The 20,789-nt window shown below is 39.1% G+C and overlaps 1 protein-coding gene across 1 annotated transcript in view; it reads left to right on the top strand.

Moving 5' to 3' along the window:
* Positions 1-20,789, top strand: part of HEATR1 (HEAT repeat containing 1) — a 48,078-nt gene that overhangs the window by 15,352 nt on the left and 11,937 nt on the right. The window contains exons 15-31 of the mRNA XM_077751715.1: positions 862-1,073; positions 1,744-1,869; positions 2,431-2,618; positions 4,078-4,261; positions 4,388-4,524; positions 5,251-5,443; positions 9,597-9,766; positions 10,156-10,314; positions 12,273-12,515; positions 12,786-12,917; positions 13,842-13,945; positions 14,119-14,262; positions 14,893-15,011; positions 15,111-15,232; positions 17,173-17,301; positions 18,707-18,937; positions 19,665-19,791. Coding sequence (XP_077607841.1) covers positions 862-1,073; positions 1,744-1,869; positions 2,431-2,618; positions 4,078-4,261; positions 4,388-4,524; positions 5,251-5,443; positions 9,597-9,766; positions 10,156-10,314; positions 12,273-12,515; positions 12,786-12,917; positions 13,842-13,945; positions 14,119-14,262; positions 14,893-15,011; positions 15,111-15,232; positions 17,173-17,301; positions 18,707-18,937; positions 19,665-19,791 — 2,720 coding nt within the window. The remainder of the gene's footprint in view (positions 1-861; positions 1,074-1,743; positions 1,870-2,430; positions 2,619-4,077; positions 4,262-4,387; positions 4,525-5,250; positions 5,444-9,596; positions 9,767-10,155; positions 10,315-12,272; positions 12,516-12,785; positions 12,918-13,841; positions 13,946-14,118; positions 14,263-14,892; positions 15,012-15,110; positions 15,233-17,172; positions 17,302-18,706; positions 18,938-19,664; positions 19,792-20,789) is intronic.

Raw genomic sequence — 20,789 nt, 5'->3', positions numbered from 1 at the left:
GAAATTTTTTCTTCATAAACTGGAGAAAGTCTATAATGTGTGACATAATACTGCAATCTAGGAAGTAGGGTAGGAGGGAGTTGAAGTTTTTATTTAAAAAATTTTTTTTTAATATTTATTTTTGAGAGAGTGTGAGCGAGGGAAGGGTAGAGATAGAGCGAGACACAGAATCTGAAGCAGGCTCCAGGCTCTGAGCGGTCAGCACAGAGCCCTATGCAGGGCTTGAACTCAAGAACCACAAGATCATGACCTGAGCTGAAATGGATGCTTAACTGACTGAGCCACCCAAGTGCTCAGTTGTAGTGTTCTACTTTATATAATTCTATTTGACTATTTTTTCCGAAGATAGGATATTACTTTATAATGAAACGTGAATATGAAAATAAGCTCAGAGGCACATGGTTACCTTCTGTACTATTTGAGCTCTAGTTGTTTCATTTTTGGCATCTAAGCTTTGGGCATGGAAACATGACTAAGTTCCTTCGAGGAAGAGAACATGTCTTGCAGGTTTTTGTTTTGTATCCATCATAATTTAGTTCTTTAGCACATAGTGTGTGTTCAGATTTTTAACTTCGGAGCCTGATTTTTAACGGAGTTGAGGTATATAGTGTGACATGTGTTTTATGTTACAGTTACCCTAATGGTTTCTCAAAAAAAAAAGATTTGACAGAGTTAGCAGTTCAAAATTGCTCTCCCAGATAACTCACTTATTGGCATGGATTTTAAGTGATTGTGTTGGTGTGTCTGAATAATGTGTTTGTTGAGACCAGGATAATGTCAGTTGAGCAGGGACAATGTAATGATTTGGGACTGAATTTAAGTCTCTAGTGGGTTTCTTAGCCAAATCTGTTTGTGTCTTAGGTACAAAGTACTTGAGGTTGCAGCAGACATACTAATTAAGGAAGAGATACTCGGTGAAAATAATCACTTGTCAAATCAGGTGGTGGTACATCTGCTGCCATTCATGATTATCATCAATGATGATATGGAATCTGCAGAGATGAAAATCGCTATATATTTATCAAAATCAGGGATTTGCTCCCTGCACCCTATATTAAGAGGCTGGAAGGAAGGTAAGAAATTCAGTTGCCTTTTAGAAAAAGCACTTTAAATACTTAAAAAAAAAAACACAAAAAAACACAACTAAATGTTGGCTGTAACTGTTATTTGAAATCATGTTTGCTGTGTTCTGTGTCAGCTAGATTTTTTTAAGATCAAAAACCTACAATCCTTGAGCAACATAGGTTTGAACTACACAGATTCACTTAAATGTGGGTATTTTCCAGTACAGTACTCTGCATTTTCTCTTCCCTGGAATTACTTAAATAGTACTTTTTTCTCTCTAGCTTTAGAGAGACTTTGTAAGACTACAGTATGGAATACTTATACAAAATCTGTGTTAATCAACTGCTTGTTATTAGTAAGACTTCGGGTTAACTTTGGGCTATTAATAATTAGGTTTTTGAGGAATCAAAACTTAAATGCAGATTTTCAGCAGCGTTGGGAAGGGACGTTGGTGCCCCTTTCCAGGTACAGTGTATTTCCACGTACAGTGGTCAGCTGGACGATGGAGAGGAAGCTGACCCACACATAGGTTCAGAATTGGACAAAAGGAAAAATACAGAGGAAACCTTCATAGGAAAATTATAAAACTTCTGCCTAAATTTCCTACTCTGTAGAATTCCTTAGGTGATGTTGGTGATATAAAGGCCCTCTGTGTTCATTTTTTTTTTTTTTTAACAGCTCTTGAAAATGTGATTAAAAGCACAGAGTCAGGACAACTAATTGGTGTAGCAAATCAGAAGATGATTGCATTATTGGCTGACAATATACGTTCAGGGGATCCTCCTTCAATGTTAAAGATGGTAGGTTTGCTGTCGAAGAACACCCCCTGGATTTCTCAATGTTTGCTTCACTAGATTTTTTTAAATAACCATGTTCATTTTTGACAGCTTTGTTTCACTCTACACATGTGAGGTGTTGTTTAGTATATTCTGCAGATTGAAATCTTTTACATTTTACATAGATTATTGTGGTTTTACATTGAACTAATAAGAATAATGTGTACCTTTTTGCCTTCCTGTTTCCTTTTATTTAAAATACAAAGTCATGTTTTTTGTTAAAATAGCAAAGTATCTAAAAGGATAGATACTTCTTTTTTTTTTTTCTCTAGTAAATAAAGCTTTGTCAGGGTATTAGGTGTATAATTTTAAAGCATTTATCTAGTTGCCAGGTACAATTATTTATGTTCATAATTCTGAAATTTTTCATTTTATAAATTATGTAGAAGTCAGTGCTTACTACTTTTCAAAGGCTTTGTATTTGTCATCTCACCTTAAATATAATCCCCAGATAGGTCCGAGGTAGAGAAAATTGTTTTATGCAAACTAAGAGCTACCAGTAATGGAGAGTGTTTATTTTTCTAGGTAGAGGATTTAATAAGCATCGGGGAGAAGGAGTCCTTCAGCTTGAAGCAGAAAGTGACTTCTCATGTGGTCACAGCTGTGCTTGTTTCTTGCTGTTCATCTTTAAAAGAAACTCACTTTCCATTTGCAATAAGAGTCTTCAGTTTGTTGCAGAAAAAAATAAAAAAGCTTGAAGGTGTCATTACTGCAGTGGTAAGTAGTGCAAAGTCTCTGGAAAATTGAGTAAAGTGGCATTCTGGCTTTTCAGCAAAACTGGAAATTGGGGGGTTGAGATGCTCAATCTTTGGGATACTCGGGGTGAAGTGTGAAGCGGCCTTGGGTAGCAGTTGATAGTGAATTAGAAAAGTTAATTATATAATTTCAGGGTCCTGATGTGCTGTACCTAATGGTTGACTCTCCCCTTTATTATCTTTATTTGGTAGTTATCTGAGTTACACTTAACTACCCTTCATGATGAAGAATTCACTAGATATGTTAGTGATTGAACAAAATACAACTTCGTTCTTTTGTTTCCTAAGAATTGATCTTTCGTATTTTAATAATACATGAGATTTGGATCTCACCAGCTTATTCTTTGATGGTATCAGCTAAGAAACATGTTTCAAGTGTTTATATTTTTACCTAGTACCATATCTTGAGGTCATAAGATTATTTCTTTTAATACATGCCCCTTTAGTAGTATTTAGTTTTTATTTGTCCTCCATCATTCAGAGGGCTCTTCATTTTAGGATTTGCTGAATGAGTCAGCATCTGTTTTACATTTACATATGCCCTCAGGATTTTGTGAGTTCTGGTCATGGTCATTGTTAACCTAAAATCGTGTAAATTTGAAAAGAGCAAATCTTGATATTTTAAAAAAGTAGCCCAGATAAGCCCTTCTTGATTTCTCTCTTTGTTGTCTTTCATGGAATGTGGTAACCTGAACGGTGTTTGCCCTTGGTGTTAAAAGTGTGAACAGTTTGAGTGTTGTCTATACACACACGCATGCAGATAAGATGTTTTATATTTACTACCCTTTCTGGGACTCATGAGCCTCTTTCCAGCTGTAGCCGTGTATTGAGCCAGTGAAACCCCGCCAGAGAGACCTTTTCATGTCAGTCTGGCTCTTTCCTTCCAGGTTATGCTGTGTGCTTTCCTGTACAGAGTCTCGTCATTTTCCTTCATTTTTTTCTCCTGCTGCTTTTAGTATCTGCAGTGTCATTTCTAAATACCCTCACATTTCACTGCTTCTTTAGAATTATCTGCAAATTTGGAGGTTGTACTGCGCACCTTCTTCAGAATAGCTATAAAAGTGGGACATGAGTAAGGTCCCGTTAAGGGTCTCTTGGAAATCCAGCTCCTTTCTGTGTGGAAAGGTGTCACTTGGTAAACACATTGATATGAATAACGTTTGTTTTTACATTTGTGTGTTGAGGAAATACAGATGACCCGAANATAAGTTTTTTTTTTTTTTTTTTTTTTTTTTTTTGGTAAATAGTGATGGTTGAACAACTCTACAAATTTGATTAAAGCTTTTAATTCTCTCATGTAAATGCAGAGAGAGAAAACTGTGCATATTACCCAGTCCTACACATCCATTGCAGTTCTCCTGTGTATAATCCATGTTCAGAACCCCTTATTTGTGTTGTCTTTGTTTCCTTTACCATTTCAGGAAATCCCCTCAGAATGGCATTTTGAGCTGATGACGGACAGAGTGATACCCGTGCAGCTGTGGGCACATTACATAGAGCAGCTCCGCACCGCCCAGAATATTGCTGTGGAGGATTCGGTTTTACTCACATTTTCACTGAAAAATTTTGTTCATGCACTAAAGGCCCCTAAATCTTTTCCCAAAGGTACAACAGAGTATGACTTTTGAATGTGATACTCTAGAAACAGAACTGTTGTCTTGAGTGAAAAGTTCCCACCAATGTGTCCACGAAGTTTCTGTACCATCTCTTTTTCTCTCCATGTCTATGTAGACGATGTGTGGTGGGATCCTGAACAGCTGCAGGAAGACAGCAGAGCCTATCTGCGCTTGCTCATTGGACTCTTTGAGATGATTCTCGCTGGTGCTGATGCCACTCATTTTAGGGTCCTGATGAAACTTTTCATAAAGGTACGAAGCTCGTCCTTTTCAGGCATACTCTTCCCTCTAAGAAGATATTGCAGGGTATTTTAGTTATGACTGTTTTAATGAAAATGAAAATAATGTGTGCTAATTACAGTGAAGAGCATGTGCTAATAAACACAGACCCCCTGAAGTAGTGCAGTCATCCTGACACCCATCAGTAAGTTAGACAGGGACTGACTTTGCTGCAGGCCTGTTAGTGTGTGAGGCCTGTTAGTGTATTTCCTAATCACAACAGCCCAGTCTGGTTGGTTGGTTAGTGCCATTACCAGGGAGAAAGTGGTTGTTCAGAGGGGTGATTTAGCATATGCTACCCAGCTTAAAAATGTCAGTGACCTCCAGTGGCCAAGGTCTTTGTTCTTGTCCTCCTCGTCCCTCTGTAGCATTTGACACAGTTGGTGATGCTGACTCCATCTTGAAGTACTTTCTTAATGAGGCTTTGCCAGCATCACTCAGCTTGGTTTTCTGCTTAGCTTTCTCTCATTTTGTTGTTGTTGAGTGTGTTCAAATGTAGAGTTATAGTGAGTCCTTTGAATTCATTTGCATCCTTCTCATTGGTTAAGTATGGAAAATTTTAAGTCCTGAGACAAAGCAGCAGAACACTGCAACGAAGTGTTTGTTTTCTGTAATTACACACTAGTGAAAAGAGGATTGGGAACCAGCCTAATATGAGTAAAAAGTAAACCCTCCCTGTCGTTGATTTGTTCAATTTAGGTGCATCTAGAAGATGTTCTTCAGTTCTTCAAGTTCTTTTCTGTCTTATGGACGTATGGGTCTAGCCTTTCAAATCCACTTAACTGCAGTGTGAAAACAGTGCTGCAGACCCAGGCTCTTTATATCGGGTATGCGATGCTCTCTTCTCAGAAGGCACAGAATAAACATCAGCTGGCATCTGTCTCTTCTCCAGGTATCGTGAGTAGCCTGTTATGTTCTGTCAGGACCAGCTTTAATGCTTTCTCTCTCTGTGGTTTGTGTAGGTTGTAGTTTGGAGAATTTCTTTTTAATTTGTTTGTAAATATAGTACTCAGGGGCACCTGGGTGGCTCTGTCAGTTGAGCATCCGACCTCAGCGAGGTCATGATCTCGTCTGTGAGTTCGAGCCCTGCCTGCATTGGGCTCTGGGCTAACAGTTCAGAGCCTGGAGCCTGCTTCAGGTCTGTCCTCTCTGTCTGCCCCTCTCCCGCTCATGCTCTGTCTTCCAAAAACTAAAAAGAAAAAGAAAAAAGTGCTCACTCACATGTGCATGCACTCTCACTCTCATGTTCTCCACATGTATGTGTAATTTATGTAGATGTGTATAAACTATTATATATAAACTATATAATTTGCGTATGCATATGTGAACTATATATGTGTATGTACTACTTTTAATCACCAAAACAAACAATAAAAATGGCAGATGATTAGTCATAGGTTGTTAATATCCCACTGTTCATCTTCTGAGTTTCAGCAGTTAACAGCATTATCTGGGGAAATCAGACCATTTAAAACACTTTGATTATTCAACTACTTATAAAAGGGTCTCCACTCTGACAACCTTGGATTTGTCTCTTCTATCAGGTATAAGACATTTTCAGGTTGGGGACTCACTAATAAAACACTTACATTAAAGTTATATTTTTTGATTAAGAGAAATTTGCAAATTTTGCAAAAGATGCAGAATATCCTGAAGTTGATGAAAAACCGGTATTTACAAGCTATTGACAGATGAAAGAATCTGACAGGATTAGACTTTGTAGCGATTAAAGATGAGAGAATTGATGAGGAGGATGGATACGATTGATTCCAAACCAGAAGGATTTTAATGTCCAAGGAACAAGAGTAACTCTTGGGAAATTTGAGGATGTTCTTGATTTTTTTTTTTATTCTAAAATCACTCTTTGTAAATGTTCTGTGAAAGCAAAATGAATGATTATATGCTTTTCCCAGAACAGCTTCTCAGCGTTTCTCTTTCGTTAGCTTTGTGAAAGAGCACATAATTAATAATTGTAATCAAGATTTCATTAAATACAAGGTAAAATGTGTACTTAAATTTCAAGTTTACTTCTACAATAAAATCCCATGAATTATTTTATTACTACTTACTGTAACATTGCAGTCCCTGATTTTAGGTGAATTAATTTAAGAAGGCTTTTTCAGGTTTGTTTTTTTCCTTTGGATGAAAAAGACTCACTGTACATTTTTTAAAACTTTAATCCTTTAATATTTTCAAAGTATTGTTCTGTATTAATACTTAGTAAACACAGAAATTTATTTATTTACAAATGTCTGCAGACTATTCCATTGCATGGACATAGCCTGATTTATTTAAATGGTTATTTTCTGTTAAAGGTATGTATATTTTGTTTAGAGGTCATAACTACTTTGATTTTCTAATTAAGTATGAAATGTCTATTATCCTTTGGTATCAAAGGCAGCGTCCTGAGGGATAGATGTCTCTTTGTCTATAAATAGCAGGACCAAAAGACTTCACTTTTCCCCAGGATCACTGTAGAATAGGCTGCCTGCCTGCCCCTCTGCATTGTCCTGTCCGCTCCCTTCTTCCTGAAGAACTTTTGAACTTATGCTGCTTAGAAATGTCACAGGAGTTCACAGAAAACAGGACAGATGCACCATATTCCCCTGGGAAGCTCCAGGCCTGCACAATGGAGTCCTGGAGGGCCAGCGTGGAAGGTCACTTAGTGCCCTGGCCTCCAGGCCCCCACTTCCAGGGCACAGGGAGCTTCTGTCCACACTGGTCTGTGAGGACTCTGGGAAGTGTTGGCTGGTATTTGTTTTAATCTGTTTAGTAAAAATGTGACACTATTCAAAAGGAAAAGATACTGCAATATTAAAATAGTACAGTATTTTTGAATTTTTGTTAGTGGCTTAGGAAGCTAACCACCGTTTATTACTTTGTGGAGATCTGTGTTCCAGCTCCGTTTTGAATATAGCAAGTTTTACTAAATGAATAGACATTTAACATCATTTGTAAGATGTCGACTGCCTTTGGTTTTTTAATACCTGATCAGTATAGTAAATGTATTCATAAGTTTAAAACATGAGCTCAGTGTTTCTTTTAATCTTTGTGTAAAATATCCTATTTTAAATCTAAATAAAATGGGAAAATGAAGTCACGTAGATTTTTAAATGGAAGAACATTCCTAAAAGCTAATAGTTTAAAAAGGTAGCTTTTGCTTACCATGAGTTCTAGTACTTAATTTGAAGGTGGTAACTATAGTACTTAGTACTTTGATTTGTTTTTGCATTTGGATATTTCTGGAAGCTCTATACAGGGAATTTTAGCAAATAGTAACTTAGCCTGAAGATGCCCTTTGTGGGAATTGAAATTTCCAGCGGTTCGTTGCTGGCTTTATTTTATAAATCAGCCTTATAGAGACTAGGAAAGATTGCCAGCCTTTTTATGATCTTCTCAGGAAAGTTGGAAAGCTTGTTGAGCTCTTTCTTAGCCTTCCAGAAGTGGAATATATGGAATGGATCATTAGTAGCAAAATAAAAGTCGTCACAGTTTGCCCCAGTAGATAGCATGGAATAAGGCTTAAATAACAATTACTGTGGGAGGAATTTAGGAGAAATAGCTTCAAAAAACTTCACTCCAGTTTATGTTACAGATGCATTCTACCAGGTCTTTGAAGCAGGTTTTTCAGTGCTGTTGGACTGAGCAGGGCGTAGAACGAAGGAGAGCTGCCAGATTCTTTGTCTAAAATGAATATAACACTTACAGAAACAAGACAACAGGCCAAGTTGCTTTGAATCATGCAAAATGCATTATTTTTAAATAAAATATTTGCAAACGGAGTCCAGAACATTTCTAAAACAGCATTTACCCAAGTAAAGTTCATTCCACTAATATAAAATTGGTTCAAAATAAAGAACTCTTAATTGGCCATATCAGTGTTAACAGATTATCGTTTTCCAAAGAATTTAAAAGGCATTCAGTAAAAATCAGTAATTCTAATTTTGTGGCAGCAAAATAGAAGTAATGAGAAAAATACTCCAAACAAAAGCTAGCATCTTCACTGCAGACTTGGGAAAACCAAAGCATTCCTGTTGAATCCATCACTATTACTGGACACGGCGCTACAAGTAGTTGTTGGCAGAAGGAGCTGTTTGAGACACCAGTGGAATGTAGGAGTGATGAAGCTGTGGGATTCTTAGGTGCGTTAGTAAGTAGGGCATCTGGGGCTAGTTGTTTGAAGACATGTAAAAAGTTTGACTCTATCCTTATTTCCTTAGACAAAAATTTCACATGAGCTAAAGGTTTCACATTAAAAAAGAACAACATAGCTCTAGTGTTAGGAAAAAAACACGGAATACATGTGGTCTCTCTAAATATCTAAAGTATAGATTCAGACACTTGAACAACTCAGAGCAGGGAGGGCCTCTCTGAGCATCATACAAAATTAGAAGAAAAATGGGGCTGAAACTTATACATTATAAAAAATTACAGGGACGCCTGGGTGGCTCAGATGATCAGGTGTCTGTCTCTTGATTTTGGCTCAGGTCATGATCTCATGGTTTGTGGGATCAAGTCCCATGTCAGGCTCTCCAGTGCTTGGAATTTTCTGTCTCCCTCTCCCTCTGCTCCCCCCATTTGCATATGTGTTCTCTCCCCCCGTCTCAAAAGAAGTAAACTTAAAAAAAATTATACAATTAAGGACAAAGCATTTGCAAAGCTTGGTGCACAGTAAGTTTCCTCTGCATACTTAGCAGGATGTACGTACAGAGATGCTTGTTGTAGCAGATTCAGTGCTGAAAAGCTAGAAGCGCGTGGGCGCGCGCACGCACACATGTGGAAAACCCTTCCAAATAAACTTGAGATGTGATTGTTCTTGAACAGTGTGTACATGTACACCCTGTGCTCTGCTCTCGTGTGTGTTTTCAAAAGGGTAAGCTAGCATGTACCTAACAGTTTCTAGAATGGTAAACATAATGAAACAGTTAATGGTCTTGAGAGAGAATTTCAGGAAGACTTCAACACATACCCTTTGGTACTATTTCAATTTTGTACTGTTTCAGTGTTTTAAATTGCTACTGAAATGTTTTTCCCTTTGGTTTTAGTGGTGACATCGCTCCTCATTAACCTGGGCAGCCCCATAAAGGAAGTACGGAGGGCCTCCATTCTTTGTCTCCAGGCCCTCAGTGGAGTGGTGTCTCACTTCCATCTGGTAATAGATCATTTGGTTCCTAAAACAGAAGAGATCACCTCAGATGGCACCTATGTTGCTCAGGTAAACTCCTCCGCACAGAAGGTTGAACATGTGCACACCTGTGTGGGCGTACGGACAGTTTCCTCTTGCCTTGACATTTCCTTTTATAGGGTTTTTGATCGACTTAAGTCACTGAATTTAGAAACTGATGGTGACATCTGCAGATCTTTCTCCTCCCGTTTTTTAGAAGCTAGGAGTACAGTGTCATTCATTTCTGCCCTTTCTTTGGCTAAAAAGACCAGTGTTTGGCTTTTTATCGTAAGCTGAGAGGTATTGGTACCCTTTCCAGGGGAAATGAAAAATGATAAGCAGTATCACATCATTTGGGAAAGAATCTACCATAATTAATACATTTAGCTTTTGTAGTTCCTTAACTTTTTTTCATCCCAGTTTTCTTTCTGGTGCCCTAGGATTTGGCTACTTTATTTGAAGAATTGCAGAGAGAAAAGAAACTGAAATCTCATCAGAAGTTATCGGAAACTTTGAAAAACCTACTTATTTGTGTATATAATTCCCCATCTTATATTGCAAAGGATTTGATGAAAGTACTTCAGGAAGTCAGCAGTGAGGTATGTGCAACTCAGGCGTCTTGTGGTTCCATGTGATGTTACAGAGCACTATTGTAGCTTCTCATCGTGTCTGAGGAAAACGTGTCCATGAGTTCACTGGATGCACTCAGAAGTGAAAATTCTCCTAATGCGGGAGGGGAAAGTATTGTAAGTGTAGAAAAAGATACAGAATGCTAAAAAAGCAAATATTGGTGTTTCTTTTCCTTTTTAAAATTGTGTGCTATCCCTACCTAATCGTTTACTTGCTTCTAAGTGAATTTAAAAAAAACACATGGGGGGAAACACTGGAGAGGCACTGCTGAAAAAATTGTTGGTTCGTGTCTTTTCTTCAGGTGAAAATCTTCCCCAAGGCAATAGTTTTGGACATAAGTCTGTGAAAGTTCCAAAATCATTTGTTCAGTTTTGAAATATAGGTGGCTGAGCATTTTTCTCGGGGGGAAGGTCCATAGCTTTCATGATGTTAAGGAAGCGTGTGATCTAGAGAAGAGGTTGTGAAGCTCCTGTCCCTGTGATGGCCGTGCTGGCCAGCACCGGAGAGGCTCTTCTTCCTAGGCTTCCAAAAGCGCCTACGTGCGTCGCCAGTCTGGGACTGACTACAGCTTGGAGAACTGAAACGGGATAAAGCGGTATGAAAACCACAGGATCAGATTTTCGTGGTGGGAGCAAACAGATGGCATTTATCGGCTCTGTGTTGTCCTGGTGTAGTTTAAACTAGGAATTGGTGGTGTGCCTGGCTTCTGATTTCAGCCCAGGTCATGATCTCATCAGTTCGTGAGTTTAACCCCCGCATCAAACTCTGCCCTGAATCACCTGCTTGCTTGTGAGTCTCTGTCTCTTCCTCTCTGCCCTTCCTCTGCTCGCCCGCTGGGAGTCTCTTTCAAAATAAACATTAAAAAAATATTAAGTAAGTTAGGAATTGACAATTTTGTTCTGCAGAAGAGCACATAGTAACTATTTTAGGTACTATAGGCTACATGGTCTTTCTTGCAGGTACTTACTAGCTTGGCCATTGTATTGTGAAACCCATGGCCACTTACATAAACAAATGAGCATGGCTGTGTTTCAGTAAATAAAAGTTACAAAAACATGGTCCTCTGGATTTGGCCCACAGGCCATAATTTGCTGGCATTTTGGTTTAGTTATTAAAGACTTCACATATATAATATGAATTAATACCAACTTGGAAGCTCTGTTGGGGAAAATATGCAGTGTTTTAAAGAAAGCTAAAATTTCTTCTTGTGGCCCAAAACTTTAGTTTGTATTTCCTGTTTTCAGAAAATCCTGGGACACTAATGAATTACTCACCTCTGAAGGGTTTAGGGCTTTTTTTTTTTTTTTGTAATGTTTATTATTTATTTAAATTTATTTTGAGAGAGACCATGTGAGCATGGTAGGGTCAGAGAGAAAAGGGAAGAGTGGATCCAAAGCAGCTTCATTGCTGACCGCACAGAGCCCGACATGTGACCCGAACCCACAAACCTGTGAGATCATGACCTGAGCTGAAGTCAGATGCTTAACAACTGAGCCACCCAGGTACCCCTATATATTTTTGTGAGAGAGACAGAGCATGAGTAGGGCAGGGGCAGAGAAAGAGATACAGAATCCGAAGCAGGTTCCAGACTCCAAACTATCAGCCCAGAGCCCAATGCGGGCTCGAACTCATGAACTATGAGATCATGGCCTGAGCTGAAGCCAGACACTTAACTGAGTATCTAGGGGCGCCACCCAGGCGCCCCTAGAGCTTTTGGCCATTGCAGACTGAACGGTCAGAGGAGACTTCAGTGATTGATTGGATTAAATGCCGTTTGTCATGTCTAAGAGATCATCTTTCTTGGGGCTTTTTGCTCCATGCTGAGCTCCCAGTCTTGGAACATCATATCTTTGGATGTCTTTGTAAAGCAAGGAAAACTATACATCACTATAGATAACTGTTAACTTTTGAATTGCCCGAACTTTAGATGGTGCTTTCTCAGCTGTTGCCTCTGGCTGAACAACTGTTAGAAAAGATCCAGAAGGAGCCGACAGCTGTCCTGAAAGATGAGGCCATTATTTTGCAACTCCTTCTGGGAAAATATAATGAATATTCAGCATCCCTTTTACATAAGGACCCGAAGAGTCTAGATATATTTATAAAAGCCGTGCATACAACAAGGGAACTTAGCATAGGAATGCCAACCATTCAGATTACAGCCCTTGAAAAGGTCAGTGACTTTTTTCAGAAACTAAAATATGTTCAAGCTTTTAAATTTTGTAATGTTTTACTTGGAGAAGCTAAAGTGGACATGTTTTAAAAGGAATATGATATACTTGACCTGTTTTTGCAAAATTGAGTGATGTACACACGTGTCAAAAAAAACCTGCATTTTAGCTGATGGGAAACGATTTTATCTTGTAAGAGAATGGCTTAAAGGTCATTTTTGGAATTCATGTTTGTTCATGGAGCTCACTTGCCTTTTTTCTATTCCCTCTAGATTACAAAGCCATTTTTTGCAGCTATAGCAGATGAAAAAGTTCAGCAGAAGCTTTTGCATATGTTGTTTGATTTATTGGTAAACTGTAAAAATTCACATTGTGCTCAGACCATTAACAGTGTTTTTAAAGGGGTAAGTTGCAAACTTCCTATAACTTGTTCATTAATGTTTGTGCTCTCCAAGGGACACCATGTTTAACCGTTTTCTGATTTGCAGTGCATTTAGGAAATCTGATATTAGCATCAACAAGAGTCCTGGACAAGTAGCTCATAGAAAAGTGCAAATTCATCATGATTTTTATTGTGTGAAATATTTATAGTGTTAAGCAGGTAGAGTATGTTAGGTTGGATATTACTCGTATTAAATGGGATCTACCTGTTTGATGCAAGGATGTTCAGCTGGGTATAGGTTATACTGGTTATACTTAAAATAGTTTAATGACGTATATATGAGATTGAGAATCTACTCATTGGTTTATGTGTACTATCAAAACATAGCCGTACATTAGAATAACCGCCTGGTTATTCTGTGTTTTGTTGTTAAAAAACACTCAGAAAACAAGTTTACAAAAATAGGTAATAATATGGGGAAGTCCTACTATCCAGATTTAGCAGTTCTCAGAATTTTGACATATTTTCTTAGATTTCTAAGATGCATTAAAGGAAATGAGGTGCAGAGCAGTCCTGTGTGTGTGTGTGTGTGTGTGTGTGTTTTAATCTTTATACAGGTGTTGGTATATGGAAAAGAATACATAAACTGTCACTGGTTGCCTTTGGGGATTGATTGGAGCTCTAGAGTCATATGAAATGTAAAAGGGGACATGGATATTTTCACTGTGTCTTTTCTGTTTATTTTGAGAGAAAGAGTGTGAGTGGGGGAGGGGTAGAGAGAGGGAGGGAGAGAATCCAAAGCTGGCTCTGTATTGCCCAACGCGGGGCGCAGTCTCATGAACCGTGAGACCATGACCTGAGCTGAAATCCAGAGTAAATCTACATTTATTTCTCTGATTTTATCCCGTGCAATTTTATCATCAACCATTCTTCCTTCATATTTCAGATTTCTGTTAATGCTGAACAAGTCAGAATAGAACTGGAGCCACCAGATAAGACGAAGTCCTTGGGCACAGTTCAGCAAACTAGAAGGCAAAAAATGCAGCAGAAGTAAGAGCTATGAGTGCAGTGAGGAAGTGCCCTTTGTTCCCCAGCCCTTGAATGTTTGAAACCATTTTGAGTTTTTTGATACCCATCAGTCTGGCATACGTGGATGAGTATGATAGTTTCTATTTAGTATTCATAGTGTTTGCTTTTCCATTGTTTTCTTCTCTGTTTCCCAGAAAATCACAAGATCTAGAATCTGTGCAGGAAGTTGGAGGTTCTTACTGGCAAAGAGTAACTCTCATCCTTGAGTTACTGCAGCACAAAAAGAAACTCAAAAGCCCTCAGATACTGATACCAACTCTTTTTAACCTGCTGTCAAGGTAATGACACTTGCCTTTGCCTTTGATCTATGTAAGATTCTAATTCCTGCACGTCTTCTCTAACAGTCTCCTTGCAACAGTCTTTTCTTATTTAACTAGTCTGTAAAATAAATCACATACTGTAGCTGAAAGATGAAAAGAAAGGTTTTAGGTACTCTTAGCCAGTGCCCCAAACTGATCTTCCTCCCGACTTGTGTAGTAAGTGACCACTCCCCATATAGCCTACTTCTTACCTTTCAACATCGTGTCCGTTGGGCCTCATTATTTGTATTTAAAGATCAGGTGTGAAACTTGCTATGTTTTTAGGTGTAAATTATGAGATTGATAGCTGTGGTGAATGCCATTTTAGTGTGGATATTTACTTTCACTGCCTGAAAAGCAAAGCAATTCTCTAAGGTTTCAAATAAGTTGATGGAAAGTACAACAGAGAGGCAGTTTGGCATTAAGCACCTACCTGCGTAAGAAAAAAGTTAGCATTAGAATCTCAACATCTTGTTTATAGTCTTATGTTTAATATTAATATTTTAGTTATTCCTAGTGAAGTGTGTGTTGTGGATAGTGGTCATTAATGTATCACTGAAATTGTGTAACTCTTTGATTTCCCATTGTTTTTTCTGGGGGGTCCTGAAGGAGTTTAGAACCTTTGCCACTGGAGCAGGGTAATATGGAATACACCAAACAATTAATACTTAGTTGTTTGCTCAACATCTGCCAGAAGCTCTCTCCAGAAGGAGGCAAAATACCAAAGGGTATGTACTTTGCTGGAAGGAAAGGGTGGGAGAACTCCCTGCTGTGCGTGTGATTGTACCTACCACTTAGAGAGGTTTTTTTTTTTTTCATAACTATAGATGTTCTAGATGAGGAGAAGTTCAATGTGGAATTGATCGTCCAGTGCATCCGTGTTTCAGAGATGCCTCAGACCCATCACCATGCCCTTTTACTTTTGGGTACTGTTGCTGGAATATTTCCTGTAAGTATTAAGGATTTGAGGCTTCAGGTAGTTATTTTCTTTCTTCTGTGGAAATACGTTAAGTGCTCACTGGTTTGAATTCCAGGAACTTTGGGTCTCACTGGTGGGACCATCACCCCTGTCTCTCTCTATCTCTCTCTTTTTTTTAAATGTATTAAAAAAAATTTTTTTTAAATGTTTTATTTATTTCTGAAAGAGAGAGAGGCAGCATGAGCAGGGGAGGGTCAGAGAGAGAGGGAGATAACAGAATCTGAAGCAGGCTCCAGGCTCGGAGCTAGCTGTCAGCACAGAGCCCAACACGGGGCTTGAACCCACAAACCAAGAGATCATGACCTGAGCCGAAGTCTGACACTCAACCAACTGAGCCACCCAGATGCCCCAGCCCTGTCTCTTAATAGCTGAGGCAGCGTGAGCTGCTTGATTGTGCTAAGCTTTGGATTCTCTTTTTGTAAAGTCACAATAATAGTAACCTTCTTTGTAGGATTATTGTGAGGACATGGCTGAGTAGTTTATGATTCACACAGAGCCCAGCACCATGTAACCTTATTAGTGTTATTTGAAAAAAATTACCATCCTGTTCTCCTCAGACAGCTTTCAGCCAGTGACTTGAGGAAAGTAATTGGATTATGAATTGCCTCAGTTAGAGAAATCATGTCCCTTATAGAAATACATCTTCTGAAGAGATTGAAGTTTTTCCTATTGGGGATTTAGGTCACAGGTTCCTAACCGGGGTTCTCCATGAACTTCGGCGGTCTTTCTGTACTAACATCACGTGCTAGATTTTTGAGTCTAGGGTTTGTTTTCTTAGAAGAGAGTCAGTAGCCCTCAGAGGAATTGATAATCCAGAAACAATTAAGAATCATTGATATTTTTTCTTTGTTTTTATTGAAATACAGTTCATACACCATAAAATTCAACCATTTAAATAGGTGTACTGTTCACTGGTTTCATTATGTTCACGAAGTTGTATGCCTGTCTCCATTATCTCCTACCAGAAGATTTTCATCACCCCAGAAAGAAACCCCATGCTCATTAACTGTCACTTCTCATTCTGTCACTACAGTTCTTCCCCAGCAACCGTTAATCTACTTTCTCTCTGTAGGTTTGCCTATTTGGGACATTTCCTATAAAAAGAATCCTGGATTATGTGTGCCCTTTTTAATGTCTGAAACATGAAAGTGAAAACCTTATGCATCATGTTTTCAAGGTTCACCCATGTTGAAGCTTGAATCTATATTCCTTTTAATGGCCAAGTAATACTCCATTATATGTAGATACCATGCTTTGCTTATTCATCAGTTGATGGATACTTAAGTTGTTTCCTTTCTGGTGTATACCTAGTAGTGGAGTTGCTAGGTCATAAGTTAACTTTAATATTCTAAGAAACTGCCAGCCTGTTTTCCAAAGGATCTATAATACCATTTTATACCCACCAGCCGCATAAGAGAATTCTAATTTCTCCGTATCTTCAGTGCTAGTTGATACTGTCTTTTTAAGTTTATTTTAGAGAGGGTGCAAGCAGGGGAGGGGCTGAGAGAGAGCGAGACTCAGAATCGGAAGCAGGCTCCCGGCTCTGAGCTGTCAGCACAGAGTCCAACACAGAAGTTGAATCCATGAACCGCGAGATCATGACCTTAACTGAAGTCGGATGCTCAACCAACTAAGCCACCCAGGCACCCCTTACTGTTTTGTTATTTAATAGTCATCTTCGTCTGTGTGAAGTATCTTATTTGGATTTTGCATCTCCCTAAATGACTAATAATGTTGAGCATCTTTTCATGTGCTCAGTGACCATTTGTTTGTCTTTGGAGAAATGTCTTTGGAAATCCTTTGCCAGTTTTTCAATAGGGTTGTTTCCTCTTTTATTGCTAAGTTATAATGAATCATTGATATTTGACGTGCTTAAAATAGAAAATGCTGAAAGGTTTGTTTTATTTCAGGATAAAGTTCTACACAACATCATGTCTATTTTCACTTTTATGGGAGCCAGTGTCATGCGTCTGGATGATACTTACAGTTTTCAAGTTATTAACAAGACAGTGAAGATGGTTATCCCAGCACTTATTCAGGTAAGCTGTTTTATACCATCGTTGGTCTTTCTTTTAATTTTATAATTGTATATAGTATGAGACTAAAATGACATTATAGGCCTTTCTGAAATGGTCACGTGTTTGTGCCTCTGAAATTTTAGAATGGTGGAGCTAAGAATGAGTCTTAGTAATAACGTCCTTTCCAAAAACGTGAACGTGCATAGCTAGTTCTGCGTTGCCGAGAGGGCATAACTGCACACGCGTCTTAGTGCTACTCTGACCGTGGATTTGCATTTGCTGTATATTTCAGGACATTGCAGTTGGATAATATCTGTGACAGGTCAGTGAAGATAGGACATTGTAGAGCTAAAGTGGCAAGTTTGTTAATACGCAATTTCAGCAAACATTTTCTAAACGTTCAGTAAGAGCCAGGTACTCAAGAAGGTGATTGAGTGTCTGCCAATAAGGGTGAACAGTTTGAAAAGCAGCCTTGAAGATGAATGAGCTTGGTCATCTGCTGGAGTTTTCTGTTTACTCCCACTTGTTGTTAATGCCTTTCTCACATTATTGACCATTCCAGGGATGACCATGTTCAGCACCGCCTCCTTTTAATCTTGGCATTAGGTTGGTATTGTCCATGTCCAACAGGTCCCAACAAACAGAGGACTGATCGAAAAAGAAAAGTAGCTGTATGCGCAGTAGCATGTGTGCCGGTAGAATGAGGAGTGGTGAAGGGTTCAGAATAGAGGAGGGCGCATGTCAGCCCTGAAGACCACAGAGTTTCAGAAGAAAGAGAATTTGAAGTGGCATAAACGAAGGACAGGATTTGCTCAGTGAAAAGGCCAGATCTGGGAGCGTGCACGGTGTGTGTGAAGAAGGTAACGTCAATCAGTTTGTGGAGTGCAGTGTTGAGACAGGGAGAAACGGAGGGCATTGGTTCATTCATTCGTGCAAGTAGGTATTCATTTTTTGACTCAACAGCCGTATTTGGAGGATCAATAACAGAGTTAAATGATTTGAATAAAGTTCAAAAAAAAAAAAGCAGCAGGGAGTTGTTGGCCTTTCTGTACACGGCGATTATACCCATTCTTTTCGGAGCAGGGCCCAGGTCCTGCTTGACTTGTGTAGCCTCCTGGTCGGCCTGAGAACAGACCTGTTCTAAGTGCCCCATACTTGGCATCTGCCATTCAGTGCCCCCTACTGTTCTTTCCATGTGTGAGTCTTGTTTCGTCCAGATGATAAATCTTCGGGGACGGGCTCACCAGCAGTGCCTGGTCCACCACCTGTACTCTTTGGATATTTATTGATAGTTCTTTGGTTATTCAGATTCTTTCCGCACTTTTTTTTTTTTGGCACATCTGAAAGCCTTTCTGAGTCCACTTAAAAGTTTCATTTGTGGAGGGTTGTTTGCTCCTACTGACTGTCCCTGCTCGCTGTTCTGCAGTCTGATGGCGGAGACTCAGCTGAAGTCACAAGAAATGTGGAAGAGGTCGTGGTGAAAATCGTGAATGTATTTGTGGACGCACTCCCACACGTCCCGGAGCACAGGCGCCTGCCTATCCTCGTTCAGCTTGTTGACACGCTGGGCGCAGAAAGATTCCTCTGGGTTCTCCTCGTCCTGCTTTTTGAACAGTATGTCACAAAAACCGTGCTGCTGGCTGCCTATGGAGAAAAGGTCAGAGTATAGAGTGGGGTGATCAGAAGGAGAACGTTTGTGTTCATGAAGTGTGGGACTGCCGGTGCTCACATGGATGATGTGACAGTCCTCACTCGCAGCCGTGTTTAAGAGCCTTTGATCTTTGCAGTTGCTCTCCGAGCCTGTGGCACTCCTGAGTGTCCTCAGCAGCAGCTGATCATTTGCTGTGGGTGATTTAACCTTTCTAAGAGCTGGTCTAGTCTGATGGTGGGTGGTTCTGTTTTCAGCTTAACAGCGCAGCTGTAAAGTAATTAAACTGTGCCTCTTGAAAGTGGTTTTTAAGGCATTTCCTGGGGCAAAGGGAGGAGCGTCCGTGTCGTCAAAAACGGTTACAACATGGTGGTCGTTTTGAAGAGCCCTGTTTGGATAGATGAGGGCAGAATTTACAGGTCAAGGACTGCTTTTAAATGACTTTTTAGACATAAGGTCTGGGAATAGAGGTAGACCTATTCTGAGTAAAAGTGTATTTAGTTCTAAAAATCATAATGCAGATTTTCCTGGAATTATGCCAACATACGTCTCATAAATTGGTATTTTTAGGTAAGAAGCTCAGTAATTCATTCATCTGGTGATACATAGGACTGTAAGGACCAGTATGTAATGCCTTTGCATGCTAAGAAATATTTTTCAAACATTGTCCTTATTTGTGCTTGTTACATAAATTCGATAGATACAGTTTTATTGCCTGTTTCATTTCTCTATACAGGATGCTATTTTAGAGGCAGACACTGAATTTTGGATTTCAGTCTGTTGTGAATTTAGTGTCCAACATCAGATACAAAGCTTGATGAATCTTCTTCAGTACTTAATGAAGCTGCCAGAGGAAAAAGAAGGTCAGTCATAACCAGGTTTCATTGTTGTTGAATCGATGCAGAAGACCGTGCAGGTCATCCTCAGAGCACACGGTAAATCTTAGAGGGTTTCTTATAAGTAACTTAATAATTTTTTATGTGATTGTGTGCCTTCTCAAATCCTTACAGAAAATGGTAAGTCGGATTTCTCCTTGCCTCTCCTCACACATTGGCTTTTTTGTTTATTTAAATTCAAGTTAATTAGCATACAGTGTACTATTGGTTTCAGGAGTAGAATCCAGTGATTCATCACATATCTAATACCCAGTGATCATCCCATCTAGTGGCCTCCTTAGTGCCCATCACTGACTTAACCCAACCTTCAAACCCCCTCCCACAGCAAGCCTCCATTTGTTCTCTGTATTTTAGAGTCTGTTATGTTTAGTCCCCCCCTCTGTTTTTATCTTATTTTTCCTTCCCATCCTTTTTGTTCATCTGTTTTGTTTCTTAAATTCCACATAGAGGTGAAATCATATGATCCTTCTCTTTATCTGACTTCTTTCGCTTAGCATAACACACTTCGGTTCCATCCATGTTGTTGCAGATGACAAGGCTTCATTTTTTTTTTGATTACTGAGTAGCATTCCATTGAGTATATATATGCATCTTTCTTATCCATTTGTCAGTTGGACATTTGGGCTCTTTCCATACTTTGCTGTTGATAGTACTGCTGTAAATACTGGAGTACACGTCCCCCTTCGAATCAGCACATTGGCTTTTATACTTATGTGCTTTTGTGTGGGTATGTTGGCTGTGGAGTAGTACAGGTATATCCAGCATGAGTTACAGATAAAGTGACAGCTAGTTAGCGGCGTATTAGCTGTGTCTTCTCATTAGAATATTTGTGAAGATGTTTACAAGAAAAAAATAGGTGCCACAACTTTGGTAACTAAATACTAAGTTTTTACCATATATGCGAGTCTTGAAAAAAATTCTAATTGCAGCACCAGGTAGACTGGTTTAAGAAAGGATTTAGTATG

This window comes from Crocuta crocuta, unplaced genomic scaffold, assembly GCF_008692635.1.
Source record: "Crocuta crocuta isolate KB4526 unplaced genomic scaffold, BGI_CrCroc_1.0 scaffold59-1, whole genome shotgun sequence".
Taxonomy (NCBI): domain Eukaryota; kingdom Metazoa; phylum Chordata; class Mammalia; order Carnivora; family Hyaenidae; genus Crocuta; species Crocuta crocuta.
Note: the sequence above shows the minus strand (reverse complement) of the source record. Positions and strands in the feature narration are given on the sequence as shown.